This window comes from Aspergillus vadensis (genome assembly GCF_003184925.1).
Source record: "Aspergillus vadensis CBS 113365 unplaced genomic scaffold BO88scaffold_17, whole genome shotgun sequence".
NCBI lineage: Eukaryota > Fungi > Ascomycota > Eurotiomycetes > Eurotiales > Aspergillaceae > Aspergillus > Aspergillus vadensis.
Window position 1 is genome coordinate 325,759 of NW_020292055.1, and position 17,427 is coordinate 343,185.

The 17,427-nt window shown below is 49.8% G+C and overlaps 5 protein-coding genes across 5 annotated transcripts; 2 read left to right on the forward strand and 3 right to left on the reverse strand.

The window, feature by feature from the left end:
• The first annotated feature begins 1,374 nt into the window (after positions 1-1,374).
• BO88DRAFT_80338 (uncharacterized protein) lies at positions 1,375-2,265 on the forward strand. The gene has a single exon (XM_025713156.1). It carries the CDS (start codon positions 1,589-1,591, stop codon positions 2,084-2,086), a length of 498 nt encoding a protein of 165 aa, XP_025561123.1. The 5' UTR covers positions 1,375-1,588; the 3' UTR covers positions 2,087-2,265.
• A 4,176-nt stretch (positions 2,266-6,441) lies between these two features.
• BO88DRAFT_406216 (uncharacterized protein) lies at positions 6,442-7,581 on the reverse strand. The gene has a single exon (XM_025707104.1). It carries the CDS (start codon positions 7,235-7,237, stop codon positions 6,743-6,745), a length of 495 nt encoding a protein of 164 aa, XP_025561124.1. The 5' UTR covers positions 7,238-7,581; the 3' UTR covers positions 6,442-6,742.
• A 7-nt stretch (positions 7,582-7,588) lies between these two features.
• Positions 7,589-9,296, reverse strand: BO88DRAFT_344676 (ribose phosphate diphosphokinase subunit PRS1; the record flags this gene model as incomplete). Its single annotated transcript, XM_025703241.1, has 4 exons — positions 7,589-8,701; positions 8,791-8,911; positions 8,964-8,973; positions 9,038-9,296. 4 exons carry the CDS (start codon positions 9,294-9,296, stop codon positions 7,589-7,591), a joined length of 1,503 nt encoding a protein of 500 aa, XP_025561125.1.
• Positions 9,297-9,605: 309 nt separating this feature from the next.
• Positions 9,606-10,732, forward strand: BO88DRAFT_406217 (bifunctional precorrin-2 dehydrogenase/sirohydrochlorin ferrochelatase MET8). The gene is made up of 3 exons (XM_025707105.1): positions 9,606-9,761; positions 9,842-10,323; positions 10,391-10,732. The coding sequence occupies exons 1-3, from the start codon at positions 9,666-9,668 to the stop codon at positions 10,518-10,520; spliced, it is 708 nt and encodes a 235-aa protein (XP_025561126.1). The 5' UTR covers positions 9,606-9,665; the 3' UTR covers positions 10,521-10,732.
• Positions 10,733-10,877: 145 nt separating this feature from the next.
• BO88DRAFT_489290 (Arf family guanine nucleotide exchange factor SEC7) lies at positions 10,878-17,170 on the reverse strand (the record flags this gene model as incomplete). The annotated part of the gene is made up of 4 exons (XM_025712684.1): positions 15,293-17,170; positions 15,057-15,241; positions 11,290-15,006; positions 10,878-11,214 (listed from the first exon to the last, which is right to left on the reverse strand). The coding sequence occupies exons 1-4, from the start codon at positions 17,060-17,062 to the stop codon at positions 10,878-10,880; spliced, it is 6,009 nt and encodes a 2,002-aa protein (XP_025561127.1). The 5' UTR covers positions 17,063-17,170.
• Positions 17,171-17,427: the final 257 nt, after the last annotated feature.

Below are 17,427 nucleotides of genomic sequence, written 5' to 3' on the forward strand. Positions count from 1 at the left end.
TACCTGCGATGCGGAGTACATAAACCTTCCACGTAAGGGGTAGTAGTAGTAGTAGTAGTAGTAGTAGTAGTAGTAGTAGTAGTAGTAGTAGTAGTAGTAGTAGTAGTAGTAGTAGTAGTAGTAGTGGGTGAACGAGAAGGGGGAGAGAGAGAAAGAGACCGAAAGACTGAGGAAGTGAAAGAGATACACACAGACACATACATACCTTAAGACCAGTAACCAAGTACGGTACATACATACATACATCCCCAAGCATGTCTATCCCAAGTATCTTACCCCCGTGAATCAAGTAAAAAGTGGATAAATCATCCATACCTACCTACCTACCTACCTACCTGCCTCACAATTTATCTAGAGAAATTCCTGAACTCTAATTGCAAGGGATGTTTTATCCGGTCCACCCCTCTCCCCACACACGCATCTCGTCCTATTGCCCACTTTGGTCTTCGGGATTTGATATCTCACATACTTTCGTGTAGGGCTTACCGTGCAGTAGGTAGGTAGGTAGGTAAGCAAGCCTCACTTATTACCCCTTCCATACTTACATTTACATACGCATATTTATTTCATACATATGTTGCGCATGCATGACAGACAGACAGACAGACAGATTGATAGTACGTAGCCCCGTTTATGTTTCCTGGTTATGAATATCTACTTAGTGTACTATGTATGTAGATGATTCAGTAGTAAAATACTAGTGATACTAACTAAATAAAAACAAAACCTAAAAGAGAAAAAGCAGACGACCTTTTACACGCCACGACTATACTCAACTAAACTCATCTAAGTAATTGTAGAGTACTACTACTATCCGTAGGTTAGGTACTAGGTAGTAATATGAACTAGTCCCAATTTCCACTACCTAATCAACACTACTAACAAACTAATCATCTATACTATCCTCAAGATATTATTATTTTTTTTTATTTATTTCTCTTATATTTTCTTTTTTTTTTGAATTGACTTCCGATACATCATGCAACTCACCCAATTTGGTAAGTAAAGCTGTCGGACTGGGGTAAGTAAAGTAATGGTTGAGTTGGTTGGACTAAAGTGCAAATTTCCTGTTTGGTGGTGTTTGGGGTGTGGGTGTGGCTCATTTTTCCCTATTTTTGCGGGTCGGAAGGAGGCCGGGGCGCGGCGGCCCACTTTTGCTTGTCATTAAGGAATTGTCATTATTATGAGTGGGGAAATTATTGACGGGGATGAAAATTTAATTTGGGTCAAATAGATAGATAGTTTGTTTATCGTAAAGTATGTTAGTTATTTTATGTCTGGGGATCTTCGTGTGTCATGTCTTTTTTAAGCGTATTTGGAATTTGCCAAGGGAAAGGGAATGTGTCTACGGAATTGTGGTGGGGGTTCCAAAATGCCATTAAATTTGCGTTGCCGCATTGTATTCCTGATAAGGATCTATAAGTCATCTCTATCGCACAGAAAAAAATTATTGGAAAAAACAAACAGAAAAAGTAAAAGGGCCGAGTGTAATAAGACAAGGGATGCAAGGCTCTCTGAAAGGAGGCGCCGGCATAGCAATTGAATCACCAACAGACTGTTTTGTTTCCGAACCCTGAACACCAGAGCGATGCTGCTTTTTGTGGCCAAAGTAGATCGTGAAAATATGAAAATCCGGCCGTGGCTCAGCATCAGAAGGACTTTTGGGACTTTTCGTCGAGAAAGCAACATAAGGAACGATGGCAAAAGCACGAAAGGGGGCGGAAAACGAGTGGAGAGGACAGTATTGGTGGTGGAGAATTGGGGAAAACACTGCTTGCATCGCATTTGCAGCTACGAGTCGAGGTGCATCTCCTTTGGTCGCGAGACATCGAGTGGTATCAAATCATCATCAGGTAGCCACAGCTTTGATGTTGATCGATTGAGATCTGGCCCGAATAGGAAGATATCCGATTGGGCCAGACCACAAAGCAGAGGCGCTCTTCCGTCGACCCTACTCCGATCTGGGACGCCAACAAACCGAGGGGACAATGCGCAGTATGCCGCAGAGATGGAGAAAAAAATTTTTTTCAACGAGTTGCAGGAGAAACCGAACCGAATGGAGAAGCAAACGAAATGGGAAAATTAATTAAAGTCAAGTCGCGCAAGAAAAGGCTGATAGGATTTCGGCAGGTATGGCGCGAGGAGTGCTGCAGAAGGCTTTTTCGAAGTTCCAGGAAATGTACGAATCAAACTAGGAACAGAGGTTAGCTTATAGTTTCACAACTGGTACACAGCCTTCCACAAACTATCGCAGTCAGGCCACTTGCACACTTACCGATTAAGAGGCAAAAAAGCATGCGTGACGTGATTCTTCTTAGCCTTTGGCGGTGTGGCAGGAGTTGCAGCGACAGTGGTTACAGATCTTGCAGCGCCAGATGGCGACAAACGGACCGGAGTTGCAGTCAGAGCATCGCCAGGTAAGGATATTCCCATTTGTCGCCTGCACGATGACGAAAACGTGACCCGAGCATTGGTTGGCCATTTCGTTGCTATTTGCAGCACGTTAACATCCTTCCAATTTGCGCGTTGCCAGGAACTGGAAGTTATAATGAGGATCCTTCACATACTAATTTCTGTCTCAGAGATGGTGGATGTAGAACTATGCGTGAGCTGCGCAAGATTGCAGTGATACGAGATATCTCTCGATAGTCAAGAACTGGAGCTGAAGGGATGGAACGCCTGGAGCTTCTTCACTTGCAATGTAAAGTAGACGGCCTGTTTTGTCCCTGAATGTATAGACTGAAGAACAGAATGGAAGACCTGAGTGAGGAAGGCGACGAAAGAGTTGTCTGAGAGTCAAGGAAGAGAAGAATGAAGGGAAGAAGGATGTAGTTGTTGATGATGGATGAAAGACAAAGGACGTTTGGGATGCGTCGCCATAGCTTTATATAGAGGACGAGGTTTCAAATCGGACCAGCGCATGAGACATCTCCTTTTCAGTGATGCGATGGGTGCATTGCTTCGAATTGACCGTTGTTCAGAGAAGGTCCCAGCAGCTGTACGAGGTCCAGACTAGAAGCAGGTCTGCTGCATGGAATGGCTCTTTCCGTCGGCAGGGAATCGAACTGCAAGTACCCGAGGCTGTCGACGGGTCATTAATTGAGTGGAGAAAGCGACAGAGAGTTGAGTGATGGATAACAAGCGACAGGGAAGAGGGTGTTGTGAGGAAAGGAAAAGATCCAGCGATGTAAAAGGAGAATGTGATGGACAAAAACAGAAATATGGGGGAGGTTGGTACGTAGCAGGAACGAGGGTGTGCAGATGAGGGGAGTTCGGGGAATAAGCTGTCAGAAAAGGTATTAAGTAGTTAGTAAATTATAGTAGGAAAAAGAGCAGCCCTCTCTTTTACTCTTCTGTGAAAGAGAGAGAGAGAGAGAGAGATCCATGGGTGAGTACCGGACCCCGAAAAGGCAAAAGAAAGCACACGACCACCTACATCATCCTCACGATCACAGCCCATCTCCTATCCTAGTCAAACCGCAAATCTGGGTCCTAGGAAGCGCGACACAAGCTAATCCAGGAACCTAGTCTAGAAGGAGATGATGGAAGTGATATATCGCCGCCAGTGGACCCAACCAAGTGGGTGCGGAACTGTAGGCGACAGCCGCTTATTCCTTAATTACTTTTTCCCTTTTTATTTGCCCTGGGGTGTGTTGCTTTTTCTCTCTTCTGCGCTCGCATCTTTAAGCTTTCGCCCCTAAAATTAGGATTTCCCCAGGGAGGAGCTGAGGTTCGACCCGGGAATGCCTGGACTCTGGATCTGGACCCCCATTCCCGATTCATGCGCTTCCGTTTGGGGGCTGAGCTGGTTCCAGCCCTGCGGTGCGCTGCGACTTTGGCGTGCAGATCTGCCCCGACGCTGTTTAATCTGTCTATCCTGGTTCTCGAGAGCATCGGACATCCTGATGGAGCATTAAGGAAGTTCTCATTCTGAAGATATTTTGTTATCTTCGTTGTGACAAATCTCCTCATCTCCACCCTAAATGTCCATCTTGCCCAGTCTCTAGTTGTACAGAGACAGAGGCGGACGACTTCCAAGTTCCCACCAGGTTGATAGAGAATGGGGCACGTCCCAAGTAAATATTTGGGGAATGATAGACAAGTCTCTGTCACTTCAGTCAGAAAAAGTATCCCTGTTTGTCACTCTGGATTTTCGGAAACGTCATGCCCAGCCGATTTGGGAAAGCCGGGCTATCTTAGTGTCGTTCATGAAGACCAGCTCGTCTCCAGTCTATCTGATCAGGATGCCCCATCTGCTGAGCTTCCACCAACTTGTTTGATCTTGTAACATCACCGAGCTGCTCCGGTCGTCAAGTTGACAGTGTCTTTTCTGTCTTTTCGACTCCTCTCACGGCCAACGACAGGAGCACACATCGGCATCCTCTTACAGTCGATCCACCATCACCAGCAGGGATTCCCCGACCGGACAAACAACAAGTACACAGGCACATCTTTTCGCCTTCAAGCCAAGATCTGCATCGCATCGTCCTTTCATTCATACCCCCCTTCGTACCTTCTACTCCTGCACCCGTCCTTCCGTCTGCATATCCTTGACTCTACCTGCACCCCCTCTTAATGTACGATGCAAAGAACGTTCCGGGCGTTGGAGGTAAAGACTTCCCAGCCAACTAAATTCTTTAATGATTTAGTCTCTCTACCTTCTCGGGCTCCTTGCTGATCCGTGGCCGATCGCTCCGGGCATTTGCAGAGGACCCGCGGGCCCGCCAACCAGGTACGTTTTTGAGTGGCTTGCTGAAGGGATTGTCCAGTATCCAGCGATACCTCTGAGGTTATTTCAGCCACTAGCCCACTAACCTTCGAAGTGCCACAGGAATTTCGGAAATGGCAAGCTGAGGTATAGAAAGACAAGGAAAGGGAAAGAAGAAAAACTCTGTCTGGTGTGACAGAAACGGGTCTGCCAATCCTGCAAGCACGTACTTTTGTCCGTTGCGGCTGGCCTGTTTCTCAAACCGTCATCGCTTGCTAATTTCCTCACTTTCAAGCGGAGGATAGTTGACCTGCGGGAAATCTTCCGCTCACCCAAATTAGTCGGACGCGTCGATCCCTCCAACTGAGTCGCTGAATGCCAGGGGTCCGCTCCATTTGGAGGAGCTAAATGCTTTGGCGCTGGATCTAGTCGGAGAGCCGGCTGGTGCTAAGGAGTAAATTCAAATTGCCGCGGCAAATCACAGGCGCTCGTCGCTCCAAGTTGACATCTCCGGGGCGCTCGCACCTAGATTCACTAAGCGTCTGAATGCCAATGAACTCAATGGGCACGCGGTGCATCAAGTGCCCCGAGCTTTCTCCTCTTATGCTCTTATTCAAGCATGACACTGGCTTGCAACTCGGCCCGGCGCTCAGGCCAATTCTTACGCACATGGCTGGCAGTTGTCATCTGTCGTGAGATGTGTGACTGTTACATAACCTTCGTACGGCATAAGCCTGGGTCGAAAGCACTGGGCTCCCTGCTGTTAACTCCCGGGGGATGTTTGAAGAGCCACGCCGCGGGTTGACAGGTGCGGCGTGTGTAAAACATCCGAGTCGTCCATGTCGCGCTCCACGGTTCGTGGTCCATGGGTACCCCTGTCGGGGACCAATAAACAGCAGAATGCAATAGGGTGGTGTATCGCCGGACTGGACTTGGTGCTCCGAATGGTTGACTTAGTTTCACGGGCCTAGAGGGGGACAGCATCCGCTTTTCTTCTCAATCAGGTAATGCTGAATTTGTCCCTAGTCGAAACTCGAACATTTGGCTGCACGCTTCCCTGATCTACCGGGAGTGGCTCCCGGGCATATTTCTGGTCCGGTGCGCTTCGGTCCCTACTAGTGTTGCCCCTAGGACCACTTGGTCTCCCATGGTGCTGGGCTTCGAGCTGCGTAGCCCGGTTCCGGTGACGCAAGGTACTTTTGGCTTCTCGATACGTCTTTTTGTTACCTTCCTATAATCAGGGCCGGAAGAGCGCCGCCCCCACAGCCATCGAGTTTTTCCCAAACTCCCATTTGTTCGATGACCTGCCAAATGTGTAGTCCTGCGGTGGCGCCTGTAAACGAGCTGTTTTGGACCCATGTTCGACCGGGCTAGAACAACGGCATTCTTTCCCACGATTGTGATATCACGTACGAAGGACCGGGGAGAGTTTAACTGACCTGCCGTAGCTAATGTCTGCACGCAACTGCCAATTAGTCAAAGTTTGCATGTCGGGGCCTCTCTCAATGCTTCCGGAAGGTGTCATCGGCATAGGATACCATCCATCACCATTTCAGCTAGCGGAAGGCACTCCGATGTCAAGTGCAGCAGAGAGTGAATGCTGCCGCCAACCAACATGTACAAGTTGTGCGCTCAGTACTCGGCCTCATGCACACCGCTATTGTTGTCATCAAACCAGATCAAGGATACGGAACATATCCACTGACTGGAACCGGGCAGCTGTCCGGCGGTTCCGCTGTACGACCTTTGATAGCCATTGAACGAAGACAAGTGCGAGGCGTCCTTCAGCTGGCTCCTGTCAAGCCAAACTACAAAAACTATAGGCTGGATCTCTCTTCGCTCTCAAACCTGTCAGACCGATGCCGAACCTCGAGTAAGTTCCACCCGGAGGCTACAGACATCCCATCCTTGGGAAGCGCTGGAGCTGAGCTGGCGGACAGTCGAAACTAGCACGCCACAATAGATCGATTCATGACGAATGTGGAAGCCAAAATTTGTAATATTCAAAAACCTGTACATGCTAAAAGACTACACTTAACGTATACTGTAATGTCCGAGATGTTCTCTTGCATCAATTCCACTGGCCAAGGCCGCAGGACGTAGATCCAAGAAACTGATGCCTTCATTCCTCGGCCAACCTTGTACAGCACCACTACCGTCACACACCGAATGGCATGAAACGATAATGGGCCGGACAAGATTGGACAATTGATCTCCCAACGCTCCGTTAAGAACATCTTGTGAATTAGGTCCGGAGACAGATCTCCTTTCCAACAAGATGCTCTTGCAGTACCCAGAGTGGACTGCATCGCTGGTGTAAAGTTGTGACGTGTTCCTCAATTTCCGTGCCATTGTAAATAGACCGGCCTGAGCGCACCTACGCAGAAAGCAGAAATGACAAGGGAAAATGACAGCCTTGATCGCAAGGGCTAATGAGACTAGGGTTCCGGGCCCCGTCCTGATAGATTCGACAGTAGAGCTAGTCTTCATAATCGACGTGTAGCTGGCTGAAATGTACAGCCGTCGCATGACCACACCGTATGGTTGAATTTAGCTTCAGTCAAGAGTTGTGAGTGAGAAAAGGTATCCTGATGTTATCATCACATAAGATGATGCTTGCGACACATAAATCGAAGCAAGGGAAGTCGCCATGCGCTGTACGGAATAAGGAAGAAGTCATCAATTTTACTCGTCACTGTCTTTAGTCATCATCTTACCGATCTCCGGGCTTGTTATAGAGCTGCCAGGGATACTCGGGAGGGAAGTTGGAAGAGAAGGGAAGGCAAGGAGCGCCAGGACCCTTCGGAAGCCGAAGGTGAGGCCAATTGACAACCCCGAATCAGTCAGTAAGGTGGAACAACGCCGAAACACTTGGGCAGATTAGCAATCATCCTGTATCCAGATTCGGAAGGCGACTAACCTTTCACCGTAATGATGGCGTCTAATGCTTTCGGCCAAAAGACTCGAAATATCAATGACAATCAACTTCTTTGACCTCTTCACCACCTGCGGTGGAACAGGGAAGCTGTTCGTGACGACAATGTGGTCAATCGACTCACAAGCTTCCATCTGTTCGAGGGATTCCTCCGTGAAGAGGCCGTGGGTGGCAATGCAGTATACCTTCTTGGCGCCGCCCTTCTTCACTACAGTTTCTGCTGCGGCAGTCCAGGATTTACTCTTGTCGATCATGTCATCGACAAGGAACACGGTCCGATCACGGACGTCGCCAACCAAGGTGATAGTCTTTTCTTGCTCAACGTGCTTTCCGCTGCTGCCCTCTTCGTCTGAAGATTCAGCAGCATCGAAAGAGCCACCTAGAGCATGGTCGCCTGGAAGGGAAGAAGTGTTGGATATGAGAGAGTTCACCATTGAGTCTGGGACCTCGGGCTCATCACGGCTGGCACTCTGCCCCGGAGTTGTTTCCCCTGAAGCGGGATGTGAAGTAGGACCGGTTGACGGGTAGTCGTCGTCCACAAGATGACCTTGCACGAGCCGCCCAGTAATGACCTCGCGCACTCGCACATCAGTATACTCATGTGCAGCTTCCAACTCCGAAGGACGACGTGCGCCTGATGGGGTTTCAGGGCGCAAGTAATTTGCCGCTACGAGAGACTCCATGTTGCTGTTTGGCTCACCCCGGGCATCTTCGGATTGACTGCACTCACTAGTTCCACTTTGTAGGTGGAGAGTGAAAGGGTCTTGATCCTTGTCCTTGGCGACGGGAGTGCTCTCTTCCTCGATCGAATCGAAAAAGACAGTACTATCTGCCATACCGAGGGGTACTTTCGGACGTCTCCTATCAGTCGTGACGATGCCAAAGTTGAGTTTGAGTGTGTCTGCTAGCGAGGTGACACGCTTGGTGCCTCCTGCATTCTTGCTGACCACAACAGCCTCGCGCCAACCCGGCACGTTCATACGAATCCAGCGGGCGATGAAGGGCTCGGCGAACAGGTTATCCACGGGTTTTCCGAAGAAGCCCTGCATTTGGGATGCCTAGCGATCACGTTCATAAGAACTCAATCCATGCCACGCAATGAAGCATTTGCAAAACCACGCAACAGACAGATCGCCTTGTGACTCACATGCAGATCCAAAGTTATCACATGGTCCACCCCAGCGATCGAGAGAAGGTTAGCCAACATGCGGGCAGTGATGGCACCACGGTGGCTCTTCTTCTTAGACTGGCGGGAGTACGGGAAGTACCTCGTTTGTGTCAGCATCAAACGTGCAGCCATGGAGTCAAGTAAAAGCATACGGCATGACCGCTGGAGGTAAGAAGTATGCGTCAGTCAACGACGATGGATTGGCGGGAAGTATATCCGCGCATACCTGTGATAGATTTTGCGGACCCGCCCTTGCAGGCGGAGATCATAATCAAGAGTTCCATGGCACTGTCATTGATCTTTCCGCTGCCGCTCTGGACGATGTAAACATCTTGGTTACGCACCGACACCCCAATGTTTACGCTGGTCTCGCCATTGCTGAATTTCCCAAGATCGGCACGAGCCGGCTGGGTCCCCAGGCGTTCACAAATCGTTTCAGCCAGAAGGGGGTGGGATGTCCCCGAGAAGATCTGTACTCCCCGCATCTTAGGATTGAGATGAATTAAAAGACATAGACCATTGATAAAGAGGGAAGAGAAGACAAGGTAGGCAGCAAGATCATCTCAAGCGCCCGAAGGGAGGGAAGCAAGGAGGGAAAAGAAAGGAAAAGTGAGAAAAAAAGGGAAGGGAAGTGGAAGTGGAGGGAAGTGGAGGGAAATGAAAGAAAAAGAAAATTAGTCCGGAGTTTTCTCGTCGGGAAAAAATTCAAGTGGAGGTTCGAAAACGAAAGCAGTTAGGGTGCCTGTGGCTCCCCGTAGCAGAGCTCCCCCCACTTCTTCCAAACCCTCAGAGCCCAACGATAAGCTCCCCTGTAACCCCGCGGTCAAGTGAGTTGACCTGGACATTGTTCGATCATGGCACACAAATTCCCTCCCGTGCAAGGAGGAGGCTCCCTCATAGTCGCCTGGCAGGCGAAAGCGAAACATGTTTTAGTTGTCGGTGGTGGAGAAGTGAGCTTCCCCTTGCCTAGACCGTTTATCCTGACTCTTTCACAATATATAATTGTTGCTTACCGATGATTCCGCCCCAGGTGGCTGCAGGTCGCATCCTCCACGCCCTCAATGCCGATGCCAAAGTAACCGTTGTCTGTCCTACCTCCGGCCTCAATGATGAAGTGGCATTCAGGGTAGCAGAGGGGCAAGTTAATCACATCGATAGGAACTTTGAGGCTGCCGATCTGGACGGCGCAGATATGGTACTCTGTGCCATTGATGACCCAGAAGCCTCGACACAGGTCTGGAAGCTCTGCAAGGAGAAGCGTATCCCTGCAAACATAGCTGATGTACCGTCGGAATGTGATTTTTACTTTGGTAGCGTCCATCGCGATGGGCCATTGCAGGTCATGGTCAGTACCAATGGAAACGGACCTAAATTGGCCAGCATTGTTCGCAAGAAGATAGCGGAAACCCTCCCCGACAATATGGGCGCAGCTATAGACAATGTTGGTAAGCTGCGGAGGAAGCTGAGGGATGTCGCCCCAAATCCTGACCAAGGCCCGAAACGAATGAAGTGGTACGCTTCTCCCAATCTCGCCATGCGCTCGGTACGATGGCCTCCCCCCCGCTGATCGATAATATAGGATGTCTGGAGTTTGCGAGTCATGGAGCTTAGAGGATCTTGTCCAGATGGACGACAGTGACATGGACGGTCTTTTAGCCCATTACGCATCCGGGAAGATCCCGACCCTGAATGAAGTTCGGTCCTCTTGACCGAAACCACTCAGTAGAGACCTTGTAGCACTATAACTGATGATGGCTTCGTGAAACCTACGACAGCTCACACATGCCAGTTTATTGATGATCGCTCAGTGACTCAGACCTATCATTAACGGAAATGCTTTCATGATAATTGCTATTTTGTACATAGAATATAAGCCCATTGGAATGAACAGCCTTGAAGGGTGATAATTGAAAATGATGCAATGCTGTGCTAGGTCTACATTCAATACTCCTCCAGATTGATAAAAAGCCCTACGGTCCTGTAGGGGAGGATATCCAAGAAAAGCGCAAAACGAATAGTGAAAAGAACAACATCAACACAAAACACTCAAGCACTGGTCTTCTCGTCTAGTGTCCCCCGCTGTGTTTGCGGGAGTACTGACTCGACACAGAGTTCCTGTGACCAGACTGCAGAGATGTTTGACCGGCAGGTATACCTAGTTTCGCCTCACCGATTCGGCGCAGCAAGGATTGGAGCGAAATCCGAATCTCGGGGTTCAGGTCACGAGCCAAGAGATCAACGGCCAGTGGGTAAAAAGTCCCAATGTGCTTGTCGAAGCCCTCGGAAGGGAAGTTGGTGTAGCCTTCGAGGACGTCCACAACAACTGGACGCCAGGCTACCACATTACGATGTTGAGAGTCTTCGTCAAGACGGACGAAGCTGCGAATTATATCCGCACAGAGTCTGGTGCAAAGATGACTGGTTAGTAAAAAGGCCTAGATCACTTGATATTGACAAAACTTCGCTTGTAACACTTACGGAATCAAAGCCGCCTCTGTTTCAGCACGGCTGCTCCTCCGCTCCTCTCTTTCATCGTGATACATTCGGAAGAGGATGTGGACATAGGTGGCGGCACTTCCACTCTCCTGTTTGAGGAGGTTGGGAGGTTGCTTCATGAACCCTTGACGCCAAAGCTGCATCCGCAATTCCTTGTCCTCGTTGAACTTCTTCGCGAACTGATAGCTCTTCTTCAGCAAACCCATCAGGCGAAGCAGCTCGTGACTGGGAATCTGGGCGTAGACTTTATCGTTTGAAAAAAGTTCATGGACAGTCTCAATCATGAGCAGCTGGAGCACACAGTTGGTTATGATACGGTTGAAGAACCGGCGTCGAGCCACGGTCACTGCGGCCGGCTGTTGCTGGGCGTCTGCCTGAGGTCTGTAATCCTCCAATGCAGGAGTTGAGGCCGCAGGCATGTCACCCTCCTCGTGCTCAGAGGTCACATTCTGCGTTCCATTGGCCTTTTGCGCTTCAGCAACATGTTCCTGATCGGATGCGGTTTCGGAAGACTCTTGTCCTGACTCTTCATTCGAGGCTGGTTCTCCATTCGCAGGTTTCAGCGAGCCAGGCGATTTTGAAGAGATGGACGCAGCAGCAGTGAACAACTCGTAAGCCGTAGTCTTGCTGAATAGCTCGACAAAAGCGCCAACGACCTTCTTCCAGTGTTCCAGCTGGAACTTTGTAACATTTTGCAAGATCAGCTGCTGCAAACAGTTGCTACCGATCCGTGCAATCGTATCATTCTCCTGACAGATGCACAAAGTGAGAAGCTCAAGAATCCGACCGAGCATGTACTCCAATGCATCGAAGTAATGGGTGAACAGTGTAATCATATTCCGCAGTGCCTGGATCATGGTGGTTGACAGCCACACAGAAAGCTCTTCATGATTGGGCACCTTAGACATTTCCGATTTGGACTGTAGCACCACGAAGATAGGATAGAGGAGCTGCCTCCAAAGTACATCCCAGAATTCTTGCGGAAATTCACCGCCATGACGGATCAAGGTCTCAAAGAGATACGTCAACGCTTGTGACCGGACTTCAAGATCGTCACCGGTCATCAGAACATCTTGGAATGCGATCAAGATCGGGTACCAAAACTGCTCCTCCTTGGACTGACGGGTGAGCTGCTGGGAGAGATTGGTAGCATCTTCATGGAAGCCCTCCGGTGATGCACCACGGTGAGACAGCGGGCACTCTGGCGTCCTTAGCATTTTCGTAACAGTAGACTTCAAGGTCTCAATTGCCTGCAACGACTTCTTCTGGAACTTTGAGTTTTTGGAGAATTCAGTGAGACAGACAATGAGGTCAGGGAAGGCACCCTGTGTTATAACAACTCCAAAGCGGGTGTTGTAGATCTGGGTCACATGCTCGAAAGCCATATTGACAATGCCTTCATACGGCTCGCGAGCAGCAACCGTAAAGACGCCAAACATAGTTTTCCAACCTGAGCGTATGTTGTCACCACGTGCCTGAATCATCTGGATGAGACAACGAAGAATCATATCCTTGACAGTCACAGCGTTGCTGTTCGCCATAACATGCTCAAATGGCTTGAGGAAATCTTTTTGGAACTTAAAACCTGGCAGCTCCTCAATCTCCATAAAGCGCATCGATAGTTGGCGAAGCGAATCAAGAGCGAAGAAGACCACTGTGGTATTCGAATGGCAACCCACATGATTGAAGTGCTGCCCGAGGACCTCCCAAATCTTTGACCATTCAATCCTGACTCTTGTCATGTTGTAGTAACTGATTTCTACCAATTTCTGCAGGCTGTACGTCCGAGGAGATTCAGTTTGCCCAGACGATTGGATTTCTTGCCAGCTGACCTCGCTGAGGGCCTTAATGAAATCGATGATGGCCTCGTGGGAGAGATTGGCCGTATTGGTGAAGATGCGGTCCACTCCCCTTATCATTTCTGCAGATCGACTCTCCATTGCAACCTCGGTACGGAAAGATGTAGGTCCATTGATAGATCGGGGGCGAGGCCGTCTTGATGCTTGCATCGACTTCCGAGATCCGTCCGTGGATGGTTGAGTCACAATGCGAGCTCGAGAGACATCAGGCAGGGAACCTTCATCCACACCATCGGTGAGGAGCTGAAGACGGTCGAGTTGACTGACGCAGGTGAGAATCTCTCTCCAAGAGCCCTTGAGATGATTTCCTTCCGTAAGAGCGACGTCAAGCAAGGCCTTCAACGCCTCCACGTTCTTTGCTACCATCTCCCTGACGTTGCCCAGATTGGTAAACTTGGCCAAGGCCGTCACAAACGCAACCCGCGGGGTCTCAAGTTCGAACGCGCAACTGATGCGTATAGCCAGCTTCATACCCCCCATGCAAAGCCGGATGATATCGAGGTACTGGGTGTCCTGCATCGGAGCAGACAAGCCAGAAAGGAAAGACATCCAGGTGACATTGAACATGGAACCAACATGCTGGACAGAGGTTGCCGGGATGAAGCGCGAGAGAGCTTCCTTGACAGCTGTTTTCCGCTGAGCCCGTATCAGACTACGATAAAGCTGCTCGGTCTTGTTTGCCATTTCCTCAGAAGCCTGCGCGTACTTTTCACCTTGGATATCGCGTCCCACCGTTGCAAAAACTTGACCAGCCCGGGACGCGAGGCCACCGCTGGGTGCAGACGTCGGAATGCCAAGATTGGCAGCATGTTCTCTCTCAGTATCCAACACAATTTCGTTGTTTGCGATTTCGTCGTAGATGGAGCCAAGATAATCATCAGGCAAATCCTGGTTATCGTTGATACCCCTGTTGTTCTTGATGAAATCCTCCTTCGTCATGCGGCGGCCCTTGATCTTGGCACTATGCTGATCAGTATTGAGCATAATGACAGAGTAAGCAAGAACGTAGGCCGTATCTGCGTTTGCAAATGCGTTCGGATTCTGCGTTACGTAGCGCTCTGCAAACTTGAGCATGAAGCGATCGATCTTCTGTGCCTCTCCTGGCAAGCGGAAGTGCTGTAGGAATTGACGCAGAGCATCGACGAAGCGCCGCTTTGAGAATTCCATCATATCAACGAAAGCATGCATGATGGCAATATTCTCAGCCTCTCCTTCACCGAGATACTCACCAATCATGGCTTTATCCAACCGTTCATTCCGGAACAAGAACGCGGCAATGTCCTCCGGTGAGCTGGAACGTACAAAGCCATCTTTGATGAAGAGCTTGATGCCCCGCTTGGCCTTGAAGTTGAACTGTTGGATGGCGTTGGTGAAGGCGATCTTCCTTTGCTTGACCTTCTCAATCTGGCTCGGGTCGTCCTCCGCCACGGGTGTGGTACTGCCATCATTGCTTTCGATCCTAGGAGAAGAAAGATAGGTAGCGGCAGTTGTTTCCATTGAATCCCTAGGATTGTCGATTGACTTCTGAGAAGACGAGTTGAGAACCGGCGCCGCTTGATCGACCAAACGCTGGGAGGCCCAGTTGTCTAATGACTGAAGGATTTCCACCAGGCACTCGACCGCCTGATTCTTCAATATATAATCAGGGGGCACATGCTGTAGGTTTGGCTGATGAACATTGGCTACGCTAGCTGTGGTGAGGTTGGGCGGTAGGGTTCCCCGTTGATGCCAATCGTTACCGATAGTCGAAACCTTGACATGATGTTCCTGATACTGTTGTTGCTGGAAAGCGGTGACTGTGACTGGTATACTTGCATACCGTGACAACTGCTCAATAACACTGGAGAATAGTCAGAAGTTGGACTGCAGAATATTGAAAGTATGACATACTTTTGGAAAATATTTTCCAATGCGGTTCTGTCGCAGTCATAGTTGAGGTACATTTCCACCAAGGCGCGCGGATCGCCTGCCAATCGCTCCAAAATTTCCATGAAGTACTGTTTCTGAAAGAGGGGAGAATTGCGCTTTTCGAGAATAGTCAAGTATATCTCTTTTAGGAAAACCTCAAGTTCTTTCTGCTGGCTGTTAGATCAACTCGCGCGAATAAGTCCATGAAGCATACTAACCTTCATCATCACTCTCATATCCTTCAGCATTAGCCAGAATATCTCACAGCAAACTTCGAACACTCTAGGCACCGAGCTAGACCCATTCCGACTCAAACTTAAGCACAAGTGAGGCCGGACAGCTTGTAGTAGTGTCATAGCATCCGGGCTGTTGGAGCTATTTCTAATGGTCAGGAGGGGAGATGTAAAGGTCACAACGTGATTGTTGATGAGGTAATGAATAAGGTGCAATGAGAGCAATTTTGATCTCATATTCTGCGACTTGAGATCTTGCTGTTGATCATGGCTCAGTATTTTGTGGCTCAGCTTGCAGAGTGCCCTGAAAACCAAAAATGCGTCTTTGACATATATTTCATCTTCATCATCGTCGGAAGTGCCGTCAATGTCCTCTGCTGAGGCTGCAGACATTGACCGAGCAGACCTCTGATTGCCTCTGGCACGAGTAACCATTGTGGGGGCATTGTCGTTGACCGAGGTCACATCCTTGTTCGACTCGAAACTTTGCAACGTCAATTTCTCCGTGGGCTCCTTCGTGACAGGCTGGTCTGAGGCTACGGCAGAAGGGGCATCTGAATCGTGATCATCTTCCGTTGCTTGTGGTGTCTCGGCTGTTTCTAGAGTCACAGCATCCGAAGAGCCCGTCTGCCCTTTCTCGCCATCGCGCAAACGTAGCTCTTTCAAGTCCAACCGTACCTGGACCCTATCAAATACAGTGCTGACCATCTGTGTCAAGGACCCTTGGGCAATTTGCTGATTCTGAGATGATTTGGAGTAGATGAAGATGTTGTAAATCTGGCGGACAGCCTTCAGGAGACCTGCTCCATGCACGACGATCTTGTCGTTCAGAACTGCCGCAAGGAGTGATTTTATGATTTGTTGTTGAATCTCAACGGGTGTGGCTTCGTTTTCAAAGCAGTCGCAGATCGCATCAATCGCTCGCTCAATCAGGGGTGGCTGTTCAGGGTTGGCCTCCGACTCTGGCGTCTTCCCATCTTGAGATGAAGGGAAGGCGAAGTATGAGTAGGTTATCAATTTTCCGATGCAATCGAGGGCCGTGACCTGTAGAGGAATACTGAAGGTTTTCGTGGCCAGCTGCAGAGGGCGGAATATAAGCTCAGGGTCAATGGGCTGGCCATCCGACTGTTTGACGTTTGCGAGGGCACTCTTCACAGCATCCTCAAGTTCTTTGCTTCTCCGCGCTTCCTTAGACGCACCGATTGTATCCAACGCCGTCACAATAAAAACGGTAGAGCTGACCGTGACCGAGCGATGTGTTGCAAATGTAGCTGTCGTCGATCTTGAATCGGAGCGCATGCGTGAATCGGAGGGAATCTCATCTTGATGCGGGATGGAAGCAACATCTTGCTTGTCAGCCGAAGATTCCTCTCCAACATTGACAGCCGGAACTACCGGTGATGTATCCGCAGGTTGGTCCTGTGTATCGGGCTTCGAGGTCGACTCAGGCTCGGTGTCAGCCTTGGATTCTGATGATGCGACGGCTCCCTCCGGAGAGCTTGGGGCTTGATCCGGCGACTCTGTGTTTTCAGCAGTTTCCAATTGTTCTGGTGATGAATGAGCCTCCTCTGATCTCTGAGCATCAATTCCTTGACTATCCGAAACCTCCGGTAGTGCGGGTTTATCTCCGTCGACAGGTGATGCCGTATGCGCTAGGACATCGCCGGCAACATCCTCCTTGTTGTCTACCGGCGGCAGGGTTGTAGATGTTTGGGTTGGTGGCTCGTTCACAGAGCCATTCTCGACTTCCGCCATTTATGCAAGACTCCGTCCGGAGTGTTGGGAATTGGGCAGACGAGGGGTCCACATGGGACTGAAAAGCAACTAAAGGGGTATATGCAGGTCTGAGAGAAAGGGCCCTCTAGCCTCCTGGACGCTGGGGAACTGATGCGTGTTCACTCCGCGGACGGGGAGAATGTACGGCTGCCGCTAGGGGCCACACCCGCCGCGCTGACATAATCAGGCCACGGCGGCGCCCGGCGAGTCTATTCCGATCGCTCACCGGGAAGCTCAACAGAAAAGTTCCTGGAGCTGCAGTTCTCAACTCCTCTGATACGGGCCCTTTCATTCCGCCAGATACGTCTCCGGCTCCCCCTTTCATCACATTTAATCCCCTCATT